Here is a 25651-nt window from a genome sequence, read left to right as displayed (position 1 = left end):
CACTCATCCTATTATGTCATATGTGCCTCCCAAGGGGGAAAAAGAAATTGCTTAGAGATAGTAACCACTTCTAGAAGCCTGAAAGGAAAATTTGCCAGAAGACAGGCATAATTCAGATGAGGCACTATCAAAAAGTGACTATATTATTGTTGTTATTCTTAACCTCCCGGCTGTAAACAGCTAGAGGTTCCCGATATCCCTCAGGTTTCAGGCCTGGCCTCTCTGACTCACCAGGGGACTTTTGGAGGTCTCTTTGTCCTTCTTGTCTTTCTTTTCCTTCTTCTTTTTCTTTTCTTTCTTCTTAATGGCCCCAGGAGTCGACAGTTTCCCCCGCTCCTGGATCACCAAGTTCCGATAGTGCTCATCACAGGGGTGGTCCCACATGGACTGCCCGTTGGCAAAGTTGAAATAGTAAATATCACCTGTGATGTCCTGGCTGGGGATGAGCAGAGGTCACAAGTTAGTCCCTGCTCAGGTCCAAAGCTACACAGGAAAAAAAAAGAAGAAGAAAAATGGCAAGGAGGCAGAGAAGAAGGAAGAACTGTGGGGAGAAGGGGAGAGAGAGAAAAGAAGAGAGGAAAGGATTAACACAAAATTGAAGGGTAGGGACTTTCCTTATGGTCCAGTGGTTAAGAATCCGCCTTCCAATGCAGGAGACATAGGTTCGATCCCTGGTCAGGGAACTAAGATCCCACATGCCTCGGGGCAACAAGCCCGCGTGCCGCAACTAGAAGCCCGTGCGCTGCAACGAAGAGCCCACACCACAACAAAGACCCAGTGCAGCCAAAATTAAAAAAATAAAAACTGATGGGTACCATTTGGCTAAGAATAAAGAGTTTCCTTAGATAGAAACAAATGATTGGGATACCTAAGGACTTCTCTAGATGGAGACGTTTAATTGTTAAGGTTCCTGAGAATTCATGGTAGACTAGAGTAGGAATAAACTTTGTTTTAGATGGATAAATACAAACACTATGGTATCATGGAGATAAATTCTGGGATAGAACTTGCTTAATATTTTCATAAATGATCTGAAGAAAAAATATGCGTTGTGATAGCTCTGATTTTGCAAAAGATTCTAAACTCATAAGAGGTGATAATCCAAGCTAGTGGGGTCAATCAACAATAAAAGAAAATAATGTAGAAGGTAGGTCTCAACATGAACAAGTCTAAAATAGCCATTCATCCCACCCACCATTATCAGTAATCCATATATTGCAATATAAAAGATGCAATACCCAGGAATAAGTCCAAAGTGTGCAAAATCTTCAGAAAGCTTTATTGAAAATTCAGGGGAAGAAAAAAGAAAAAACAATTGGAGAGACACCCGGTGTTCCTGAATAGAAAGATTCAAGTCTGTAAACATGCCATTAATCCTCAAATTAATGTATAAATCCAATACAATCCCAATCAGGCTCCTTATGAAATCTGACAAGCTCAATCTTAATTCAAATGAAAGAGAAAATATGCAGTAAAACAGGAAAAATATCAGAGGTAAAAGATAAAAAGACATACAAATGACCAAGAAGCACATGAGAAGATGCTCAACACCACTGAAGATTAGGGAAGTGAAAATTAAAACTACAATGAAATGTCACTTCACACCCATTAGCATGGCTATTATCAAAACAGCAGAAAATATGGGCATTCCCTGGCGGTCCAGCAGTTAGGACTCTCACTGCTAAGGGCCCGGGTTCGTTCGCTGGTTGGGGAACTAAAATCTCACATGCTGCAGGGCGTGGCCAAAAAAAAAAAAAGCAGAAAATAATAAGCGCTGGCAAGGATGTAGAGAAACTGGAACCCTGGTGCACTACTGGCGGGAATGGAAAATGGTGTAGCCACAGTGAACACAGCATGACAGTTCCTCAAAAAATTAAAAATAGAATTACCATTTGAACCAGAAATTCCACCTCTGGAGGCATACCCAAAAGAATTGAAAGCAGGGATTCAAACAGACATTTGTACACCAATGGTCACAGCACCACTATTCACATAGCCAGACGGAAAGAGAAATTCTCAGGTGCCAGAAACAAAAAGAAAACATGAAACCTGAATAATAAGTGCATGAACTGACAGGTCAAAACTGGTATCTGACCTGGATATAGGCCTGTGGAACTTGGGTTTTAATGCCAGTTTAGAACAAAATGTGGCCTTAGGCCTTCGTGAATTTAGGAACTGGAAATGAGACCCTAGGTGTATCTGGGGCCCTTCGGGCTGTTCCCTCCATGAATAAAAGGACCTAGGTCATGGAAGCAGCAAGGAAACATGTCAGGTTCTAGGTGGGGAAAATAAAATTTAGTGAAAAACTGAAACCCCAAGACACATGTAGATATATAGTCCAAAATGTGGTAAGGGAACCCCAAGTCAGGAAATTAATGGAAAAATTTAGTCCTAAACCACTGAAAACTCCTTGGCAGAAACCATTGTAAAGCCACTCAACAACCTAGGAATGAGACACTCACAGAAAATAACCTCTGCAGAAGATGAATTCACAAAATGCACAATAACTAATTACAGAGGAAACGTGAGGAAACATTTCGCCACGAGGGAAAATCAGTAACACAATGAAAAGAACTGAGAGAGTAGAACAATCAAAAGAAGACTAAAAATAACAATATTTAAAATTATTGTAGGGATAAAGGAGTAGAATCCATAATGAAAGAACAGAACTCTAAAAAAAACCTAGACATACTGAAAAGAACATAAGAGAGCTTGAAGGAACTGGTAGTCATTAGATTCAAAATGAAAAACAACCAGATCTGATGCAGAAGAAGAAACAAATAGTGAATTGGGAAATAAATATGCTAAAGGAAATTATAAAGTGATTTTTCCAATATGAAACAGAAGTTAAGAGACATGGAGGATCAAATAATAAGGTCCAATATATTTCCAGTAAGAGGTGTAGAAAAGGAAGTGATAATGGTTGAGAATTTTCCAAAATTGAAGAGATATATGAGTCCTCAGAGTAAGGAAGCACTCCAATTCCTATACACAGTAAATAACAATGAATCCACACCTAGACACACTGTTGTGAAATTACAGAACACCAGAGATTAAAAACAAAATAATAAAAACAACCAGAGGGGGGAAAAGTTGGTTACCTACAAAGGAACAACTAATGAAACCAAAAAACATGTCTTACGAGCAAACCCAGCGGTCAGAAGATAATGGTATACAGTATTGTCAAACAGCTGTTGACAAATCTGTACTCAACTAAACCACTATTCAAGTGTGAGACCAGGGACTTCCCTGGTAGCACAGTGGTAAAGAATCCACCTGCCAATGCAGGCGACACGGGTTGGAGCCCTGGTCCGAAAGATCCCACATGCCTCGGAGCAACTAATCCCGTGCATCACAACTACTGAGCCTGCACTCTAGAGCCCGCGTGCCACAACTACTGAAGCCTGTGCGCCTAGAGCCGGTGCTCCGCAACAAGAGAAGCCACCGCAATGAGAAGCCCGCGCACCGCAACGAAGACCCAAGGCAGACAAAAATAAATAAATAAATTTAAAATTTAAAAAAAAGTGTGAGACCAGGGATTTCCCTGAACTCAGAGCTTTCACTGCTGGGGCCCAGGTTCAATTCCTGGTGGGGAAACTAAGAGCCCACAAGCCACACAGTGCAGCCAAAAAAAAAAATACAAAAACAAAGAGTGAGACCAGACAACAATTACTCAGGACACAGGAAGATAAACACATTTAGCATGCTTGATATAAAGGACATTTAAGAACCCTGTATCCAAAAACAGAAACAGACTCACAGACTCAGAAAACAAATTTATGGTTACCAAAGGGGAAAGGGATGAGGTAAGGAAAAATCAGGAGTTTGGGATTAGCAGATACAAACTACTATATATGAAAAACAAGGTCCTACTGTATAGCACAGGGAACTATATTCAACATCCTGTAATAAACTATAATGGAAAAGATTATGAAAAAGAATATATTTTTTAACATCTTTATTGGAGTATAATTGCTTTACAATGCTGTGTTAGTTTCTGCTGTATAACAAAGTGAATCAGCTGTATGTATACATATATCCCCATATCCCCTCCCTCTTGCACCTCCCTCCCACCCTCCCTATCCCACCCCTCTAGGTGGTCACAAAGCACCAGGCTGATCTCCCTGCGCTATGCAGCTGCTTCCCACTAGCTATCTATTTTACATTTGGTAGTGTACATATGTCAATGCTACTCTCTCACTTCGTCTCAGTTTACCCTTCCCCCTCCCCATGCCCTCAAGTCCATTCTCTAAGTCTGCGTCTTTATTCCTGTCCTGCCCTAGGTTCATCATATATTCTTATGTGTATGTGTGTGTGTGTGTGTGTGTGTGTGTGTGTGTGTGTGTGTATAAAACTGAATCACTCTGCTGCACACCAGAAACTAACAAAAAATTGTAAATCAACTATACTTTAATAAAAAAAAGAACCTTGGGGACTTCCCCGGTGGCGCAGTGGATAAGACTCCGCGGTCCCAATTTAGGAGGCCTGGGTTCGATCCCTGCTCAGGGAACTAGATCCCACATGCATGCCGCAACTAAGAGTTCGCATGCCACAACTAAGGAGCCCGCCTGCTGCAACTAAGCAGCCCACGGGCTGCAACTAAGACCCGATGCGCCAAATTAATTAATTAATTTAAAAAAAAACGCTGTATCCAAAAATAAGAGACTACATTCTTATCAAGCACACATAGAACATTTACATAAACAGGATCACTTACTGAACAAAAAGAACTCTCAACATGTAACAAAGAATAGATATAATGAACAAATAAAATTGGAAATCAGTAATTTAAAAAATACCCAACTCTATCCATCTCATTGCATTCAAGCTATCATTTTGGAGCAAAGGTACTTAACAAAATTTTTAAAAAATCAAATCCAATAATATATAATCATTACCAAGCAGAGTTTATCCCAGGAATGTAAGGTCAGTCTAACATTTGAAAACCAATCAATATAATTGACCATATTAACAGACCAATATAGAAAAATCATATGATTCTATCAATAGATACAGAAAAAATATTTGATAAAATCCAACATCCATTTTGGATTTAAACTCTCAGCAAGCTAGGAATACAAGGGAGCTTCCTCATCCTGACAAATGGCATTTAGAAAACCCTACAGCTAACATCACCTAACATCATACTTAACGGTGAAAGACTGAATGCTTCCCCTTAAGGTCAGGAACAAGGCCAAAATGTCCATTGTCACCACTTCTATTCAATTGTACTGGAGGTTCCAGTCAGTGCAGTAAGGCAAGAAATAGAAATATAAGGTATCCAGGTTAGAAAGGACATGTCCCAGAAGGCATACCATCTATGTAGAAAATCCTATAGAATCTACAAAAAAGCTACTAGAACTGACATAAGTAAGTTTAGCAAGGTTGCAGGCTACAAGGTCAGTATACAAAAACCAATTTTATTTTTATATGAAGGCAATCAACAATTGGAAACTGACATTTCAAAAAAAACCATAAGGGAAAAGAATATGAAAAGAATGTATATGTATTTATAACTGAATCACACTGCTGTACAGCAGAAATTAACACAACATTGTAAATCAACTATACTTCAATAACATAAAAATAAATAAAAGATAGCATTTACAGAAGCATCAAAAGAAGAGAGATAAATGTGACAAAATATGAGCAAGATGTGTACACTAAAAACTATAAAAGATGGGCTTCCCTGGTGGCGCAGTGGTTGAGTCCGTCTGCCAATGCAGGGGACAGGGGTTCGTGCCCCGGTCCGGGAAGATCCCACATGCCGCGGAGCGGCTGGGCCCGTGTGCCATGGCCATTGAGCCTGTGTGTCTGGAGCCTGTGCTCTGCAACGGGAGAGGCCACAACAGTGAGAGGCCCGCATACCGCAACGGGAGGAGGAATTCCTAAAGAATCAGTCTTTGAAGCCTATTGGGATTTGATTGCAGGACTTCGACAAGACTGGGGGAAACAGAGACTCCACTCTTGGAGGGCACACACAAAGTAGTATGCACATCGGGACCCAGGGGAAGGAACAGTGACACGAGGGGAGACTGAACCAGACCTACCTGCTAGTGTTGGAGGGTCTCCTGCAGAGGCGAGGGTGGGGGGGTGGGGGTGGGGCACGGGGCACTGTGGCTCATCATGGGGACAAGGTCACTGGCAGCAGAAGTTCTGGGAAGTACTCCGTGGCGTGAGCCCTCCCAGAGTCTGTCATTAGCCCCACCAAAGAGCCCAGGTAGGCTCCAGTGTTGGGTTGCCTCAGGCAAAACAACCAACAGGGAGGGAACCCAGCCCCACTCATCAACAGTAAACTGGATTAAAGTTTTACTGAGCTCTGCCCACCAGAGCAACAGTCAGCTCTACCCACCAGCAGTCCCTCCCATCAAGCCTCTTAGATAGCCTCATCCACCAGAGGGCAGAGAGCAGAAGCAAGAATAACTACGTTCCTACAGCCTGTGGAACAAAAACCACATTCACAGAAAGGCAGACAAGATGAAAAGGCAGAGGTCTATGTACCAGATGAAGAAACAAGATAAAACCCCAGAAAAACAACTAAATGAAGTGGAGATAGGCAACCTTCCAGAAAAAGAATTCAGAATAATGATAGTGAAAATGATCCAGGACCTCAGAAAAACAATGGAGGCAAAGATCGAGAAGATGCAAGAAATGTTTAACAAAGACCTAGAAGAACTAAAGAACAAACAAACAGAGATGAACAATACAATAACTAAAATAAACTAAAAGGAATCAAGAGCAGAATAACTGAGGCAGAAGGACGGATAAGTCACCTAGAAGACAGAATGGTGGAATTCACTGCTGCAGAACAGAATAAAGAAAAAAGAATGAAAAGAAATGAAGACAGCCTAAGAGACTTCTGCGACAACATTAAATGCAACAACATTCACATTATAGGGGTCCCAGAAGGAGAAGAGAGAGAGAAAGGACCACAGGAAATATTTGAAGAGATTATAGTCAAAAACTTCCTTAACATGGGAAAGGAAATAGCTACCCAAGTCCAGGAAGTGCAGCAAGTCCCATACAGGATAAACCCAAGGAGAAACACACCAAGACACATAGTAATTAAATTGGCAAAAATTAAAGACAAAGAAAAATTACTGAAAGCAGCAAGAGAAAAATGACAAATAACATACAAGGGAACTCCCATGAGGTTACCAGCTGATTTCTCAGCAGAAACTCCACAAGCCAGAAGGGAGTGGCATGATATACTTAAAGTGATGAAAGGGAAGAAACTACAACCAAGATTACTCTACCCAGGAGAGATCTCATTCAGATTCGATGGAGAAATCAAAAGCTTTACAGACAAGCAAAGGCTAAGAGAATTCAGCACCACCAACCAGCTCTACAACAAATGCTAAAGAAACTTCTCTAAGTGGAAAACACAAGAGAAGAAAAGGATCTACAAAAACAAACCCAAAACAATTAAGAAAATGGTCATAGGAACATACATATCGATAATTACCTTAAACGTGAATGGATTAAATGTTCCAACCAAAAGACACAGGCTTGCTGAATGGATACAAAAACAAGATCCATGTACATGCTGTCTACAAGAGACCCACTTCAGACCTAGGGACACATACAGACTGAAAGTGAGGGGATGGAAAAAGATATTCCATGCAAATGGAAATCAAAAGAAAGCTGGAGTAGCAATACTCGTATCAGATAAAATAGACTTTAAAATAAAGAATGTTACAAGAGACAAGGAAGGACACTACATAATGATCAAGGGATCAATCCAAGAAGAAGATATAACAATTATAAATATATATGCACCCAACATAGGAGCACCTCAATACATAAGGCAACTGCTAAAAGCTATAAAAGAGGAAATCGACAGTAACACAATAACAGTGGGAGACTTTAATACCTCACTTACACCAATGGACAGATCATCCAAAATGAAAATAAAAAAGGAAACAGAAGCTTTAAATGACACAATAGACCAGATAGATTTAATTGATATTTATAGGACATTCCATCCAAAAACAGCAGATTACACTTTCTTCTCAAGTGCACATGGAACATTCTCCAGGATAGATCACATCTTGGGTCACAAACCAGGCCACAGTAAATTTAAGAAAATTGAAATCACATCAAGCGTCTTTTCTGATCACAATGTTATGAGATTAGAAATGAATTACAGGGGGAAAAAACGTAAAAAACACAAACACATGGAGGATAAACAATACGTTACTAAATAACCAAGAGATCACTGAAGAAATCAAAAAGGAAATCAAAAAATACCTAGAGACAAATGACAATGAAAACACGACGATCCAAAATCTATGGGATGCAGCAAAAGCAGTTCTAAGAGGGAAGTTTAGAGCTATACAAGCCTACCTCAAGAAACAAGAAAAATCTCAAGTAAACAATCTAACTTTACACCTAAAGGAACTAGAGAAAGAAGAACAAACAAAACCCAAAGTTAGCAGAAGGAAAGAAATCATCAAGATCAGAGCAGAAATAAATGAAATAGAAACAAAGAAAACAATAGCAAAGATCAATAAAACTAAAAGCTGGTTCTTTGAGAAGATAAACAAAATTGACAAACCATTAGCCAGACTGATCAAGAAAAAGAGGGAGAGGACTCAAATCAATAAAATTAGAAATGAAAAAGGAGAAGTAAAACTGACACTGCAGAAATACAAAAGATCATGAGAGATTACTACAAGCAACTCTATGCCAATAAAATGGACAACCTGGAAGAAATGGACAAATTCTTAGAAAGGTATAACCTTCCAAGACTGAACCAGGAAGAAATAGAAATTATGAACAGACCAATCACAAGCACTGAAATTGAAACGGTGACTGAAAATCTTCCAACAAACAAAAGCCCAGGACCAGATGGCTTCACAGGTTAATTCTATCAAACATTCAGAGAAGAGCTAACATCCATCCTTCTCAAACTCTTCCAAAAAATTGCAGAGGAAGGAACACTCCCAAACTCATTCTATGAGGCCACCATCACCCTGATACCAAAACCGGACAAAGCTACTACAGAAAAAGAAAGTTACAGACCAATATCACTGATGAATATAGATGCAAAAATCCTCAACAAAATACTAGCAAACAGAATCCAACAACACATTAAAAGGATCATACACCATGATCAAGTGGGATTTATCCCAGGGATGCAAGGATTCTTCAATATACGCAAATCAATCAATGTGATACACCATATTAACAAATTGAAGAAGAAAAACCATATGATCATCTCAATAGATGCAGAAAAAGCTTTTGACAAAATTCAACACCCATTTATGATAAAAAAAAAACTCTCCAGAAAGTGGGCATAGAGGGAAACTACCTCAACATAATAAAGGCCATATACGACAAACCCACAGCAAACATTCTCAATGGGGAAAAACTGAAAGCATTTCCTCTAAGATGAAGAACAAGACAAGGATATCCACTCTCACCACTATTATTCAACATAGTTTTGGAAGTCCTAGCCACTGCAATCAGAGAAGAAAAAGAAATAAAAGGAATACAGACTGGAAAAGAAGAAGTAAAACTGTCAGTGTTTGCAGATGACATGATACTATACATAGAGAATCCTAAAAGTGCCACCAGAAAACTCTAGAGCTAATCAATGGATTTGGTAAAGTTGCAAGATACAAAATTAAGGCACAGAAACCTCTTGCATTCCTATACACTAATGAAAAACCTGAAAAATAAATTATGGAAACACTCCCATTTACCATTGCAACAAAAAGAATAAAATACCTAGGAATAAACCTACCTAGGGAAACAAAAGACCTGTATGCAGAAAACTATAAGACACTGATGAAAGAAATTAAAGATGATACCAAAAGATGGAAAGATATACCATGTTCTTGGATTGGAAGAATCAATATTGTGAAAATGACTCTACTACCCAAAGCAATCTACAGATTCAATGCAATCCCTATCAAATTACCAATGGCATTTTTTAAGGAACTAGAACAAATCATCTCAAAATTTGTATGGAGACACAAAAGACCCCGAATAGCCAAAGCAGCCTTGAGGGAAAAAATGGAGCTGGAGGAATCAGACTCCCTGACTTCAGACTATAGTACAAAGCTACAGTAATCAAGACAATGTGGTACTGGCACAAAAACAGAAACACAGATCAATGGAACAGGATAGAAAGCCCAGAGATAAACCCACGCACCTATGGTCAACTAATCTCTGACAAAGGAGGCAAAGATATACAATGGAGAAAAGACAGTCTCTTCAATAAGTGGTGCTGAGAAAACTGGACAGCTACATGTAAAAGAATGAAATTAGAACACTCCCTAACACCATACAGAAAAATAAACTCAAAATGGATTTGAGACCTAAATGTACGACCGGACACTATAAAACTCTTAGATGAAAACATAGGAAAAACACTCTGACATAAATCACAGCAAGATCTTTTTTGATCCACTTCCTAGAGTAATGGAAATAAAAACAAAAATAAACAAATGGGATCTAATGAAACTCTAAAGCTTTTGCACAGCAAAGGAAACCATAAACAAGATGAAAAGACAACCCTCAGAATGGGAGAAAATATTCGCAAACAAATCAACAGACAAAGGATTAATCTCCAAAATATATAAACAGTTCATGCAGCTCAATATTAAAGAAACAAACAACCCAATCCAAAACTGGGCAGAAGACCTAAATAGACATTTCTCCAAAGGAGACATACAGATGGCCAAGAAGCACATGAAAAGCTGCTCAACATCACTAATTATTAGAGAAATGCAAATCAAAACTACAATGAGGTATCACCTCACACCAGTTAGAATGGGTGTCAGCAGAAAAATCTACAAACAACAAGTGCTGGAGAGGGTGTGGCGAAAAGGGAACCCTCCTGCACTGCTGGTGGGAATGTAAATGGATACAGCCACTATGGAGAACAGTACGGAGGTTCCTTAAAAAACTAAAAATAGAATTACCATATGACCCAGCAATCCCACTACTGGGCATATACCCAGAGAAAACCATAATTCAAAAAGGCACATGCACCCCAATATTCATTGCAGCACTGTTTACAATAGCCAGGTCATGGAAGCAACCTAAATGCCCATCGACAGACGAATGGATAAAGAAGTTGTGGTACATATATACAATGGAATATTACTCAGCCACAAAAAGGAACGAAATTGAGTCATTTATCAAGATGTGGATGGATCTAGAGACTGTCATACAGAGTGAAGTAAGTCAGAAAGAGAAAAACAAATATCGTATATTAACGCATGTATGTGGAACCTAGAAAAATGGTACAGATGAACCAGTTTGCAGGGCAGAAGTTGAGACACAGATGTAGAGAACAAACATATGGACACCAAGGGGGGAAAACCACGGTGGGGTGGGGATGGTGGTGTAATGAATTGGGCAATTGGGATTGACACGTATACACTGATGTGTATAAAACTGATGACTAATAAGAACCAGCAGTATAAAAAAACAAACAAACAAAAAAACAACTAAAACTAAACTTTCTTTGGGTTATCTGTATGGAAATACGTTAATATAAATGTTTCAGACATTACATGAAATTTCTAAAAATCTTATATGTTCTGGTATAATGTTATAAGTCATAATTCTAGTTATTACTTTAAAATGTATATCTCAGAAGTAACTAAATTTCCTTGTCAACTGCATTATTATGAACTTTCATCAAATCTTTTGTCATTTACAGACATCAAGTCTTTTGTCATTTACAGACAGTTCTGGGTGTACTCTGATGCTTTCGCAACAATGTTCCTATAAAAGGGTTTCATCTTCAAGGAATTCATGGAAAAGACTCTGACAAGTATAGGTTTCTGGTAAGTGACTATACTGCTGAACTGAATGAGTAAGCATTTTCAGAACTCTAATGGAAAACTGATGAATTCATAAAAGTGCTAACAAAAGATCAAGATGAAAAAAAAAATTAATTACATGGGACTGAGTGAACTGATGAGGATGATTATAATTTTTGTGACTTTCTGTTTGAATAAAAAAACAAAATCCCACAAGGACTGAGAGGCAAAAAATATACAAATCAATTTTCACTGCAAAGTAAAGGAGCTGTTACATTCCTGGACTGAATGTCAATATTATGACATAGTATGAGTGTGTTTCGTGTTTGGTAATTGCAATCATTGTTGCTTTTGTTGTGGTCATCCATTTACAATGCTTGGTGTCAGTTTATTTATCTCTTGTAAAAATAAAATACAGTGTGTGTGTGTGAGTTGTGGGGGGAAAAAAAAAACGAGACACAGAATATCTTCATGACTTTGGAATAGGCAAACATTTCTTAAACAGGACACAAAGCATTAATCATATTTGAAAAGTCGAGAAACTGGACATCATTAAAACTTAAATTATGTTATTCAAAAAATACCAATTAAAAGTATAAAGACAAAAAAAAAGAAGTAGGAAAAAAAAAGGAAAGCGTATTTTAAAAACTTGGCCTATGAGAAACCTTAAAATCTCTTACGCAGATATTAGTAAAAAGTTTAAGCCATCTGAGCAATTCACCTTAACTAATACCATTCACCAGAAACACAATTTGTATCCAACTGTTCTTTATAAACTAGTGAGTTTTGCATTATCATTCCTGTCTCATGGCTAAAATTTAGAAGCAAAGCTGTAAGATCTCTGTTTGTATCTGCCTGTATTTTTATATATGTCTATGTATGTATGTAATAAATTTGTGATTTTTTTCTACCTGCAAAAAAAAAAAAAAAGACAGTACAGTATTGGTGTAAAGGTAGACAAACATATTAAAGGAAGAGAAGAGAGAATCCAGACTTCGAAGGAATTCCCCAACTAACAGCAATTACTCATGGGACTGGGAGTAAGGATGAAAGAAGACACATATACATAACTTTCAATGACTTACTTTAAAAAGTGAGAAATAGTTCATGCTCTCCTTACCGGATGAGGTAGTGTTAACTACCACCAGCAGGTACCTGAGGGCCGCTGGCATGACCCTGGCCCACAGCTGGGCCACAGACGATGACAGTTCCTTCCTTCCATCACCCTTTTTCCTTTTTACATCACTGCAGCCATTTGTTTATTATGTGCACATTAAGGTATTATTCTGATTACATTTCTCATGTGGTTTTTAATTAGAAAATGTATCCAAAAGCAGAACAGCACAGATATATACAGATTTAAAAAACATAAAGAAAAAAGAATAAAGAGATTAATGATAAGGCAAATGTGGCTATCAGGGTGGATGTTGGAAACCAAACAGAAACCACTATCCTACAAACTTTTCCTATAAACACAACCGGGAGTCCTCAGCACCTGCAATACTGGGTGCAGTGCTGATGGCTTTAGTAGAAGAAAGATGTCATGACCTGGAGAAGGTCCAAGGAAAGGCGGCTAAAAAGATCCAGAGAACAGGGAGCCCGTCATGCGAGGAGAAGCTGGAAGGATTAGGACCCTGCGGCGGGGATAAGTAAAGCTACGACTGCAGTCATTTTGAGGTATGGCCAACGCATTAAGTGGTTCAGGGAAGAACAGGATAATTATAACTTGTACACAAAATTGCACAATCCCAGCAGAAAAGACGACCCCCCCACCCCAAGATATCTGGGGGCTAGTTTGGGAGAAACAGGAAATCCCACGCTACGGTAGGAAGTAAACTCGGGGCACCGACCATAAGAAGGCCACCTGGAGAGAGCCCCGTGCAGGTGGTAAGGACAGAGCAGTGCCCCCTGTAGTGGGAGTCCTGGCATGGGGAGGATCAGGGGGAAGGCGGTGGCCGCCCCGCCTCGGCCAGTCTGTTTCCTCACCATCAACCTCTGATCCCCTGAGATAAGCTGAGCGAGGGTCTGCTCTCACAGTTCAGAGTGCCAACTGAAACTGGAAATAGGAACCCATTCGTGCACAAGTCACACAAATTCAGGGCTGGGCTGTCAAAGGAGACGGAAGCCGCTGCCAGTCTGTGTAGCCTCACTCAAACCTCTCCAGCACCAGCGTCCACTCTGGACACACTGAGGAGGCCCCAGTATTGTCACTCTCCATCTCAGTCTGCAAAGGATAACAATGACACCTCCTCCGTGTGTCCAAAACGGATGCTGACGCAGGGCGGCAGCTTAGAGCCTGGGACCCTGGGTATCCCTGCTGAGCCCCTCCAGGGACCATCATGGCGGCCTGGGCTCAGGCCCAAAGCATCAGGCGGCCCAGCAGAGGGACGGCCCATTGCAGGACAGGCTTCGAAAGGTGGCCGGTTAAAGCTGATCTCCAGTGTCAGCCCCCCTCCGCCTCAAAGGCCAAGCCAGAAGGCGGCGCCCGTGCTGACTCACCATGGTTTCCACTCCCCAGGCAGTGGGGCCACAATGCCCTCCCGTGCCAGCCACATCAGCTCTGGTTCTTCTATGGGATCAATACCAATCTCTTTGGCAAATTCAAGAATTTCTGCAAGGAGGGGTAGGAGGGTGGGAAGGTAAGAGAGGTGGGGGTGGGAGGAGGGTGGATACAAAGAAGGAAGAATCAGTCAGTCTTGGGAGATAATAAGAGAGCTATATATTGGTCTCTGCCCCCGTTCCTATTAATGTTTGGTCTTTGGTCCCAGTTCCTGACACAGAGTTCCTAAAGCCCTTGGAATTTCCTGAGTGACAGGAGAGTCTTCTGTCTCCATGAGGCGACTCTGGGTGGGCTCCTGGATGGGGCCTGGCCACCAGAAAGACCAAGCCATGATTAGAAGCTTGGAACTTTCAGCCTCTCCCCTCATTCTCTGGAGAGGGGCTGGAAAATGAGTTAATAAGTGATCATACGTGCACGACGAAGCCTCCGTAAAAATCCCTAAACTCTGGGGTTCAGAGAGCTTCCGGCACTTCCGTGTGCAAGGAGGGTGGCACATCCCAGCTCCACTGGGACAGAAGTTCCTGCACTTGGGACCCTCTCGGACCTCGCCCTATGTATCTCTTCACCTGGCTGTTCACCTCTACCCTTTACCATATCCTTTATGGGTCATCTCAGTGGAGGACTTTGGAAGATGACATACCTGGGGACTAGGAAAGGCAAAAAGGACCGGCCGAAATTTGGTTAGCCAAGGACTAACGTGTTCCTTAATTTCACATGTATTGTTTGAGTGCCTCCTATGTGCCAGTCACCATGTGCCATGACTAGGAGGGAAATGCCCTCTGTCCTTATGGAGCTTACATGCTGGTAGAAGAAACAGCCAGTAATGACATCAACAGATAAATATGCAAGGAATTAAGGCTTCTGATAAATGTAATGAAGGAAGTGAGTGAGGTATGAGACAGAGTTTGTCAAGGTGGAGGGGCAGTCTTTTACAAAGGGTGGTCAGAAAACCTCTCAGAATGGGACACTTAACTAAATCCTGAAGGAAACAAAGGAGCCAGCTACGCAGAGCACTGAGGAAAGGGGACTCAGGCAGAAGAGCAGGTTCAAAGGGCCTGTGACATGTGGCAGCCTGGCCTGTCTGGGGACCGTCAGAAAGACCATGTGCCTAGCAGAGGGAGGGAGAGAGAGGCACTGGGTGAGCCTGGCTGGGTGGCAGGGCCGAGTCATGCACAGCCCTGCACATCCCACTAAGGGCGTTATGCTGAGCATAATGGAAGATTATACGGAAGATTATGAAAAGCAGAGCCCCGATATGATCTGCTTTACACTATTAGATCACTCTGGTGCTAAGTGGAGCACAGACTAGAGAAGGGCAAGAGTAGAAGCAGGAGGCTGATTAGGAAGCTGCTGCAAGTCCAGGAAGAGAAAATGGGGGCTCGAGCTTAGGACGTCTACGCATGACTGAGCAGAAGAGAGTTTTTTATAAACAGCCTTAGAAAAAGTTAGACCCCGTTTATAATAGCAAACCAAAAAGAATAAAATCTTTAAGAAATAAACTGAGCAAGAAATGTGCAAAACCAAAATGAAGAAAACTTTTAAGTCACCCCTGAAGAACAGAAAAAAGACACAAACGGAAAAGAATAGATGTTCTTTGATAGGAACCTCCAGGTTGACCTGGATGCATAACTTAACTGCATAGAGATGTCAATCCTCCCCAGGCTCATTCATAAATTTAACACAATTTTCTCTAAAATACCAACAGTTCCCCAATACACAGCCCTCCCCAGAAAAAGACAGGGTGTTTCTAAAGTTCATGGGGAGATAAAGCAGATAAGATAACCAAGAAAACTTTGAAAAAAGAAGAGGAATGAGGGTATTTCAGCCTTACTAGATACTAGAATTTATTACTGAGCCTCAGTAGTTAAGAGCACAGTTCTGGCGTTTGAACAGACAGCCCCATGGAACAGAAGAAAAAGTAAACCCCAAAACACACAGGCGGCACTCAACCAGTGGGTGAAAGATGAGCTATGCCACGAACAGTGTGGGGACAAACCTGAGGACAACATGAGAGCAGGGAAGCTTTTCTAACTATGATACAAAATTCAGGGGCCATATGAGAACAGACTGATAAATTTAACACAGAGATTAAAAATTTCTACACGGAAAACAAACAAAAATCCTATGTTATAACAAATCCTATCCTATCCTAATGTGGGATCCACGGACTCCTATAGATGCAAGAGTTCTTCCCCAAAACTGGCTTGCAAACCACCTGAACTATAAGCAAAATTTGTGTGTCCAGGTCCGCAACTCATGAGAAATTCAAAGAAATCTTCACTGCCCCAAAATAGCATGGTGCTTCAAAGTGTAGGCCCTGGAGCTAGAATACCTAGGTGTGGATCCTAGCTGCCCCGATTAGTAAACTGTGTGACTACAGGGAAGTTACTTAACCTTCCTGTGCCTTGGTTTCCTCATCTGTAAAATGGGGATAATAATAGTATCTAACTCACAGAGTTGCTGTGAGGGTTGAAAAGGAAACACATGAAAAGTTCTTAGTAGAGAGACTGGCACACAGTAGCACTCAATAAATTTTGTTATTATTGTTATTAATAATGTTATTTTTTTTTTTTAAAAAAACATACCGCTTTAGTTTGTTCTTAAGAAATTGGGTTTCCCCTGGCCTCAGGATATACTGTATTTCATGATATCCTCCACTATATTTTCATTTAAAGTTAATCATTGATCTGACCCAAGGTCACCAAACTTTTTCTGTAAAGGGCCAGACAGTAAATATTTTAGGTTTTGTGGGTTGTATGGTCTCTGTCACAACTACTCAATACTACTGCTCCTATAGCATGAAAGAAGCCATAAACAAGACATAAATAAGCATGGCTGTTATCTAATAAAACTTCAGCTACAAAAGCAAGCAACAGGCCAAGTTAGGCCCGTGGGCTACAGTTTGCCAACCCCTGATCTAACCCAAATACACTGAGCAACCCTGTGCATGTACCATACTTTGCATCAGAAGAACAAAAATAAACCATGAAAACTGCCCTCAAAGAACTATTACAAATACACCCAGGCCTCTTACCTTGCTCACTGGGCATGTAGGTCTCATCATAATCTTCCTCCAGAACCAGCTGGTCTCCTATGCGGATGGGTCTTCCGGCCATGACTGGTTTGGGCTCGAACACCTAGATCCCAGAGACCCCACCCACCCAAAGAGAAAATCAGTGCCCCAGCTTAGAAGGGGAAAAGGTGAGGCTGGGTCATGGAGCACCTGGGCCAGACCAGCCCCTGCAGGCCAACTGAGCCAGGGAGAGCGGAGGGTGGGACCAATGGCTCAGAACTCAGGCCTTATAGCCTCTGCACCCTGGAAAGTTCTTAGACACATCTCCCCCCAAAGCCCTGCTGAATACTCTTGTGGACCATAAACGACCTGGAAACCCAAATGTCTCAAGGGTTTGACTTAATACTCTACCCACCCCCCCCAACAGGAGTAAGAACTAACAGTCTAGGACCCCTGCTAGAAAACCCTAGTGAGACACCACAGTAACTAGCAGCACACACACACCCATATACCAATGTACCCCAGGTGCAGTCATGCTGTCCCAACACAGAGCCCTGTTTGCATGTCCCTGTTTACCTTGAACAATGCCCTCAGGGAGCTTACAGTCTAGCAGCGTACACAGCTTCAACAGTAGTAGAAGGCAGAAGGGAAAAACACATCCTGCTCTGGGAGTACTAACACAGAAGTAACATACTCCCACTGCGGGGATGAAGGAAGGCTTTGTCAAGGAGCTGGGTACCGACGGCTGACAAGAATTCTGACAGCGGAGAGAGGAATCCCAGGCAGAGGGAACAGCAGGTCAGGCAAGGTGGTCTGGGGAGCCGATGCCAGCGCGCATGGCAGGGGCCGGGGTGGAAGCCAGGCCTGGGTCTGGTCATGGTGATCTCAGTGGATGCTGCTGAAGGGCCTCAACTCTGCCCTGCAGCAGAGAGGAGCCACTGCGGGCTTTGGTGGAAGAAAGTGACACAGAGTGGCCTTTTTTTAGGATGAGAACTTTGGCAGGAGTGGCCTGGCCGGATTGGAGAAATGAGAGACTGGCATCAGGAAAACCACTGAGGAGGCTACAGTCCCCGGGAAAGATGATGAGGGCTTAAACTAGGGCAGAAGCAGTGGGAATGGAGAAGAAGGGACAGACACAAGGGATGCTGTGATGTTAGGTTTAATAGGACCAGGAATGGGGGGAGGGGGGGCGGAAGACTGGAAAGGAATCCAACCTGAATCCAAGATTCCTAGCTCCAGGGACGGGGCGGTGCCACCTTCTTCAACTGACAAGCTGGCGCGGTTCTAGAATTGCTCCTTCCTTCGCATCCCTACTCCTACGACCTCAGGACCCCAGGTCACAGCACCCCTCCCCTATAGCAGCTCCCACGCTGAAGCCCGATGACACAGGGACAAGTCACCCTGTAAAGTGGCTGCCACGGACAGCCCTTCAGAATGCCTCCCTAACCGGGCGGTGGCAGCCACACTGGTATGACCGAAGGGAGCCTGGAGGAGCAGGTCCTGACCTCTCCTGTAGCCACCTCTTCAGACACAGTCACAGTTCCACCTGGGGCAGCAAGCAGGACACAGCCCTCATAGCAGAGGAAGTGAGCAGAAAGACCTCATCATCAGGACTTCCCTGGCGGTCCAGTGGTTAAGACTCCACACTTCCAATACAGGGGGCACGGGTTCGATCCCTGGTCCGGGAACTAAGATCCCACGTGCCTTGGGGCAAGGCAAAAAAAAAAAAGACCTCATCGTCAAAAAGAAGGTTGGGATGCAGCCTGTAATGAGTGCTCAGAAAACGGCAAGATCTGGTGACTCTGAATCTGTTCCAAGATCCCTGGAGAGGGGCCCCTGATAAACGCAAAGGATCTCTGAGGGACCATTCCCGTGGCCCTGTCTGCACTCTGGCAGCTGACAGATGAGCAAGGGAGGTGTCTTGCCTTAGGGCTCACAAAAGATGGTTCCCTTTCTCAGTCACTGGACCCAAGGGAGCCAGGCTCTGCACCCTCTCATTCCCACCACGACACCTCCAAGCAGCGCCTTTGTGCCTCAGGAAGAAAGGCTAAAGAAGCATTCTTCCCTGCAGTACTTAAGCCTAAGTGGGAATCTTCTTCCTCCCCTGAGAACCTATAACACCTGCGGACATAATGCTTGAGCCTCCACACATACAGTCAGAGATGACTAGGGCCAGACGCGGAAAAAGCGAAGCAGAAAAGGACCAAGAACCAGTGCAGGAGATGTGGCCACGGCCTGGAGGTCCAACCCTCGGAATCTTTCATCCTTTGAGTTAGGGAGGAGAGGGAAAGAAAAAGGGAGGGGATCTCTGGGGAGGTAGGAAGCGCAATGGCCTGAACATCAGGCTGTACGTTATTCAATTCAACAGGCAGTGACCTATACAAGGCATTGTACCAACCATCTCAGAGAATTCGAGAAATTCTGCATTTGAAAAATGTTACCTATCCCTAGATACATCCCATCTCCAGAAAGCAGGGGGCAGGTAAAATCTCTGTCCTCCCGGCAAAATGCCTAATTAGCCATTTACTAAACCGTCTATGTTTAACTATTTAAAGGTCAGGAAGAATGTGGAAAAGTCTAAATTCCTGGATTACTCAAATGTCAAACAAACCTTCTGCCAGAAAAAAATTAAAATACGGGTGGGCTATAGTCTACCTTCTTTCCTTGCCTGGCTTCAGGAAAGATATAGGCAAGGACAGGGCCAAAAGGGCAGGAATTGCAGGAATAAGGAAGGTGGTGGAAGAGAAACCACATTTGTTCAATGGCTACTAGAGATCATTTACTCATTCGAGAAGTATTTATTTGCTGCTGGGCGCTAGAGATGCAATGGTGATTAAAAACAGATTCAGCTGCTACTCCCCAGGGGCTAGTCTAGTGAGGGAAGGAGACAAACCAATCAGTCACAGATAAGTGTATAATTTTAAATGAGGTAAGAGCTCCGAAGGAAAAGAGCCTGACTTGGATGAAGCCTGTGCCGAGAAGTGAAGAATGAGGAGGTATTCACCAGGCAAAAAGAGGAGGAAAAGATGTTCTAACAAAAGCAGCAGCACGTGCAAAGGCCCTTCAACAGCTAAGAACACTAAGCAAGAAGAAGCATAGTCGGAGAGGATGCTGGGCAGGTGGGTGGAAGTCGGGCCATGTGGAGAACTTGGCTTTTGTAATAAGAGAGCTGGAAATCAGGAAAGGGTTTTTCCAGATACATATTTTGAAAAGATTACTCAGGCAGCCACTGGAAATACAGACAGGAATGGAGGCCAGATTGGAAAAGAAGAAAATCAGAGTGGCTGCAGAGAGATTAGGTAGGAAACCACGAGCCAATCTAGATGAGAGGTGATGATAACCTGGGTGAGCGGGGGTAAGATGAGACATCTAAGAAAGCAGCCCTGAGATCAGCTTCAGGAAACACACGGCACACGTCCTAACATTTTCCTCTAAGCCTGAGACCGTGAGGGACATCACTGTCAATCTTGGCACCCTAGACATGGCTTCAGAACCGTCAACGTGGTACTCCATGCAGCACTTACCGATAGATCAGATGAAACCTGAGGAGATGTGCTTGCCGCCAGGCCTGACCCTCACTGTGAGCCACGGAGTTGTGGGGAAGGACCACCCAACTGTCCTCATCCATCTCCTGCCAATCCCAGAATCTAGCAAAAAAGGAAAGTCTCATACACCTTCTCCAGGAAGCCCTCCCTGGCCAACCTCGGCCTCTCCTGTCTACTTATAACTACCTCGGTACAAAGGACACAGTTTTCCTTTGTTCATAGGCATATTTTTCTCAGTATTACCTTTTTTATGAGAATGCGTTCCACCTCTCCTGTTAAGCCACAGGCTTCTGAGGGTCATGCCTCTGCCTCCTTCTGCATTTACCAACCAAGCCTAAAATAAGCTAAGTAAACGTAGGAGCTTGGTCACTGCTCTAAACCACTAATATACAGCCAAAGAATCTCAAAAGCAAAAAAAGCCCATAAGAGCTCTGGTCCAACTGCCCTTCCCTTGCCAAATTTTTCCTCTCTATGCTTTAAGTGCCAGACAGCATAGTGGCTGAAGCACCAGTTTGGGGGCCAGAAACACCTGAATTAAATCCCATCTTTCTCACTTACCAGCTGTGTGAACTTAGGCAAGGTACTTCACCTCTCTAAGTCTCAATAACCTCATGCGCTTAATTCAAACAATCACGATAATCTACATCAAAAGGTTGTCTGAAGGTGAAATGAGATAATATATACCTGTACAGGGCCTAGCACAGTCCCTGGTACACAAAACATGTTAAATAAATTTAGCAAAATTACTGATGTTACTGCCAACTCCACAGTTAGATCATCCTTAACTATGAAAAGGTCTTTCTCTTAGTAAGCCAAAAATCTATGTCTAAGAAACTTCCTCCCATTTGCCCTATTCCACCCTCTGGACCCACAAAGGGCACCCAAGGCACCACTACTCCAAGCCAGGTTTTCCCAGCTCCCTTCCCTTCAATACATGCCACTGGTTCCCAGTCTCTCGACATTATGGTTACCTTACTGTGAATGTGGTCTAATTTGACAGGCACAGCCAAAAAGTTTTGCACACCTGCGTACTCACAGAGCATACACACGTATATGCACACTTAGGGTTCCCTGCATATTTATTTCTTCCACCCTGCTTGAACAATTATAAAGAAAGTTCACCACCAGAAAAGAAAAGATTTACTGGAGAAGGCACTGAGGAGAACGTGGAAGACATTAGAGTTGATTATGCAGTGGTAATGAGCACAGGTTTGGGAACACTCTTGGCTTTGAATCCCAGCTCTGCCACTTACCAGCTGGGCAAGTTGCCTCAGTTTCCTCATCTATAAAATGGGGATAATAACAATGTCTATCTAAAAGGGTTGTGAGGATTAAATGCCTCAATACATGTAAAATACTCAAAACACAGTAAGACCTCAATAAATGTTAGTTGTTATTATTACCATTCACTTATTGAAAGGGCTTAGTCTACATTGTTCTAGAGGACAAAGCTAGTACCAGGGAATATAAGTTAAGGCCATTCAGACATCCAATAACCATTTACTGAACACCTACCATGGGTCAGGCACTATGCTGTCACAGCCACAAACCTGGTAACGCTCCAGCTCAACCTAGTTGTGAAGCCAAATATGTAAATACATGATTATACAGTGTGTTAAGTGCATTAAGGGAAGTATCAGAAAATACGACAGGACACAAAGGAAGGGCAATTAACCCTACTTTGGAAGATCAGGAAAAGCACTGCAGAGTAGAGGACCATGGAGATGGCTCTTGAAGGATAAGCAGGAGTTCACCAGGATAAGGGAGTGAGGTTATTTAAGGCAGAAGACACAGCTTACACAAAGGCAAAGAGGCAGAAGAGAGTATACGGTAGGTGCAGAGAATTAATGATGACAACAAAAGCTTATATTCACTGAACACTTCCTATGTTCCAAGAACTGTACTAATGCTATATATACATCATCACACCTCATCCTCTCTGCTAAGTAGAAATTATGATCCCCATTTTTCAAAAGAGAAAACTGAGGCTCAGCAAGTTTCAAAAAGTTTTTTAAACTTGCCCAAGGTTTCACAGCTAGTAAATGGCACAGCAGAACATGCATGCACCCACATCTATCTGATTCCAAAGCCCTGAGCTCTTAACCACTCTGACGTGACCAGCGCACAAGGGACAATGGCAAGAGAGAGATCTACAATGGAAGGCAAGGAGCACATAATAAAAGGCTTGGGAGGACTGAGGCTGTATCCTGACATGATGAGCAACCATCACAAGCTTCACAAAGGAGACTGGCCTGATCAGATCTGTAGTTTAGAAAGATGATTCTGACAGCTGTGTAAGAACTAATTGGAGGCGGGCAAGAAAAGACACGGAGGGACCAGTTAGAAAGGTATCCTGAAAACACTGGCAAGAAATTATGAACTAGGGACTTCCCTGGCGGTCCAGTGGTTAAGACTCTGTGCTTCCAATGAAGTGGGCACTGGTTCGATCCCCGGTTGGGGAACTAAGATCCCCATGGTGGCCAAAAAAAAAAAAAAAAAGCAAGAAATTATGAACTAAGTCAGTGGCTGTGAGAATGGAAAGGAAGGGCCAGATTCCAGGTGTATTATGAGGCAAAAGAACAGTACTTGATGTCTGCAGCAAGTAAGGGAGAGGCAGGAGAACAATCAGAGCACTTAAAGCAGTATATTGTGATTATCAGTTCACTTCTATGCCTTGCCCGATAGCCCCACCTAGCATACTGCCTAGATATGGCCAACAAACGTTGCTGCATATATTATAATAGATGAATGAATTCCAAGTGCAGACATGGCTGACTGAGTGAATGGATGAAGTCCTTCACTGAGACAGAAACTACAAAGGAGGAACAGATCTGGGGGACCGGGAAGGATGGGGCGACATTCAGTTGGGATGATCAGTAAGCAAGTAGGAGCTCAAGACTCAAGAAAAGAGGTCTGGCGGGAGCCACAGTTTGGGGAGTAACCGTTAAATAGATGGTAACTGAAACTCTGGGTGAAGCCGCTCAGAGATGGAGTGTAGTGAACAGAAAGTAAGGGTTTGCAAAGGCTGATGAAGGGGGCTGGGTTAGGAAACCCCAGAGAGAGAGGAGTCGTGGAAGGCAAGTGAGGAGCGCGGTTCCACAAGGAGAAGGTAGATTTTTGAATCAATGCAAGGAAAGGAAAAAATGAAAACAAAAAACTTACTAACTTCCCCAGCTGGCTATAAGACAGCAAAAGGTTGGGCCAGCCCCGACTCGAACACGGGGGGAAGAAGCTTCCCCACGAGAGAAATGTTCAAGCAGGGTTCAGAAGACCAGCCTTACACACTAAATCCGAACAGGACAAATAAACGAGCGCCCCTGCCAGCTCACACTCGTGGCCCAGTGCCCGCTCTCACTGCCCCGCCAGCACTCCAGCCCAGGCCCTTCCGCCACTCAGATTTTGGATAGAGGCGCACTGATCTGGCCGCTCCATCTTCACTTCTTCCTTCAGTTCCCGCCCACACTCATGCACATCCCGCTCGGTGGCACACGAGCGTGCCTCGACTTTCCCGCTTCCCTCCCTTCCTAGCCACCCAACTCTCCCTCCAGGGGGTTCTCACCTGTCCCCCACCCCGGGAGGCCCGGGGCGCTAGCTCCCGGCTCTGCGCAGATTCCGCAGCACCACCCGGGCTCCCAGCTTCCAGGGACGCCGGGGTGTTGCCCTGCAGCGGCCAATAACCACTTCCGGAAAAGGTAAGAACCTAGCAACTGAGAGTCCCGCCTCTACTCAGAGTCAAAAGGTCGCCGAATGAGAGCCCTGTCATCGGATTGGTTAAAGTTCCCGTCGGATCACGGAGACGATGTGTACGTTTCCCATTGCATGATGGGAGAGGTAGTCCAGTATAGTTGATGGGGCTCCGCAAGGGGTTAAAAGAGAGAGAGAATTTAGCTATGAGGGGAATTTCTTCCCGGGCGGGAAAGGATCATTCAGAGTATCGACAGTAACGTGACTTACCTAAGGCAATCTTTTGGTCATCGTTTTTAGTAGCGTGATTAACATCAGGTGAATAATACACTGATGCTCAATAATCAACCCACCGAGGCTTTAATAAACAAAAGACTCCCATTTACTATGACTAAATCAGTTAGTACCCGCTTAGGAGTTAAGAGACCACTGTCCATCTTTTTTACCGGAGGGCAGGGCTCAGGCAAGAAGGGTATAATAATATCTGTCATAACTATTTCTTTTTTAATTTATTTATTTATTCAATTTTGGGCTGCACTGGTTCTTCGCAGCTGCACGCGGGCTTTCTCTAGTTGCTGAGCGCGGGAGGCCACTCTTTTTTGCTGTGCGCGGGCTTCTCATTGCGGTGGCTTCTCTCGTTGTGGAGCACGGGCTCTAGGCGCGCAGGCTTCAGTAGTTGTGGCTCTCAGGCTCTAGAGCGTAGGCTCGGTAGTTGTGGCGCACGGGCTTAGTTGCTCTGCGGCGTGTGGGATCTTCCCGGACGAGGGCTCGAACCCGTGCTCCCTGCATTGACAGGCGGATTCATAACCACTGCGCCGCCACCAGGGAAGCCCTGTCATAACTCTTTCCAACAGTCTATTTAAGAAGGAAAAAATGACAGCGTGTAGCCCCTCCACAAACCCTGCCTGGCAGAAGGGTTACTACTAATATAATTTAAAAGCCTTTAGTTTTGTTTGCACGAGGGCAAATCTTCCTTTCTCTTACACGTCCTCAACCTCCAGAAGTTAAGAGCGGCAAAGACAGCTCTGGCTATTAAATTAATGGGAAAACTGGGGAGCAGAAAAGTGAA

General features: G+C 43.2%; 1 protein-coding gene across 9 annotated transcripts in view; it reads right to left on the bottom strand.

The window, feature by feature from the left end:
* Nucleotides 1–24577, bottom strand: part of LOC307191024 (centrosomal protein of 164 kDa-like) — a 69480-nt gene extending 44903 nt beyond the window's left edge. For 6 of the 9 annotated variants that reach the window (XM_079930609.1, XM_079930613.1, XM_079930616.1 and 3 more), the window contains exons 1-5: nt 24458–24552; nt 20878–21000; nt 17375–17477; nt 14280–14391; nt 232–436 (exon numbers count right to left, since the gene is read on the bottom strand). In XM_079930609.1, the coding sequence (XP_079786735.1) occupies nt 232–436; nt 14280–14391; nt 17375–17456 (399 nt within the window). In that variant the 5' untranslated portion in view covers nt 17457–17477; nt 20878–21000; nt 24458–24552. Of the gene's footprint in view, nt 1–231; nt 437–14279; nt 14392–17374; nt 17478–20877; nt 21001–24457 lie in introns of those variants that run through there. The other 3 variants (XM_079930611.1, XM_079930617.1, XM_079930618.1) reach the window with 3 other exon arrangements.
* Nucleotides 24578–25651: the final 1074 nt, after the last annotated feature.

Source organism: Stenella coeruleoalba, assembly GCF_951394435.1.
Source record: "Stenella coeruleoalba genome assembly, chromosome: 8".
NCBI lineage: Eukaryota > Metazoa > Chordata > Mammalia > Artiodactyla > Delphinidae > Stenella > Stenella coeruleoalba.
Note: the sequence above shows the minus strand (reverse complement) of the source record. Positions and strands in the feature narration are given on the sequence as shown.